The sequence below is a fragment of the Phaethon lepturus genome, unplaced genomic scaffold (assembly GCF_000687285.1).
Source record: "Phaethon lepturus isolate BGI_N335 unplaced genomic scaffold, ASM68728v1 scaffold25301, whole genome shotgun sequence".
Taxonomy (NCBI): Eukaryota; Metazoa; Chordata; class Aves; order Phaethontiformes; family Phaethontidae; genus Phaethon; species Phaethon lepturus.
Window position 1 is genome coordinate 985 of NW_010518830.1, and position 297 is coordinate 1281.

A 297-nucleotide genomic window follows, 5' to 3' on the forward strand; every position below is an offset into this window, starting at 1 on the left:
GGCGGGGGCGGGGTCAGTCAAGTCATCAGCTGGCACGTAGATGGCCTGTGGAGGCAGGAGGGGACGGTGGGCCCAAGGCGGGGGCCGTGGCTTCCCCGGTGCGGCAGGGCTGGCCCTGCTCTCACCTGCACTGAAGTGATGGAGCCCTTGCGTGTGGTGGTGATCCTCTCCTGCATGGTGCCCATGTCGGTGGCCAGCGTGGGCTGGTAGCCCACAGCGGAGGGGATCCTCCCCAGCAGGGCTGACACCTGGGAGGGAACAGAGCCCATGAGAGGCTGCACAAGGTGGGAGAGCAGG

General features: G+C 68.0%; 1 protein-coding gene across 1 annotated transcript in view; it reads right to left on the reverse strand.

The window, feature by feature from the left end:
- The window catches only part of ATP5B (ATP synthase, H+ transporting, mitochondrial F1 complex, beta polypeptide), a gene marked incomplete at both ends in the record, with an annotated part of 3425 nt that overhangs the window by 981 nt on the left and 2147 nt on the right, over window positions 1-297 (reverse strand). Inside the window, 2 exons of the mRNA XM_010296856.1 lie at window positions 14-45; window positions 126-248. Of these exons, the coding sequence (XP_010295158.1) occupies window positions 14-45; window positions 126-248 (155 nt within the window). The remainder of the gene's footprint in view (window positions 1-13; window positions 46-125; window positions 249-297) is intronic.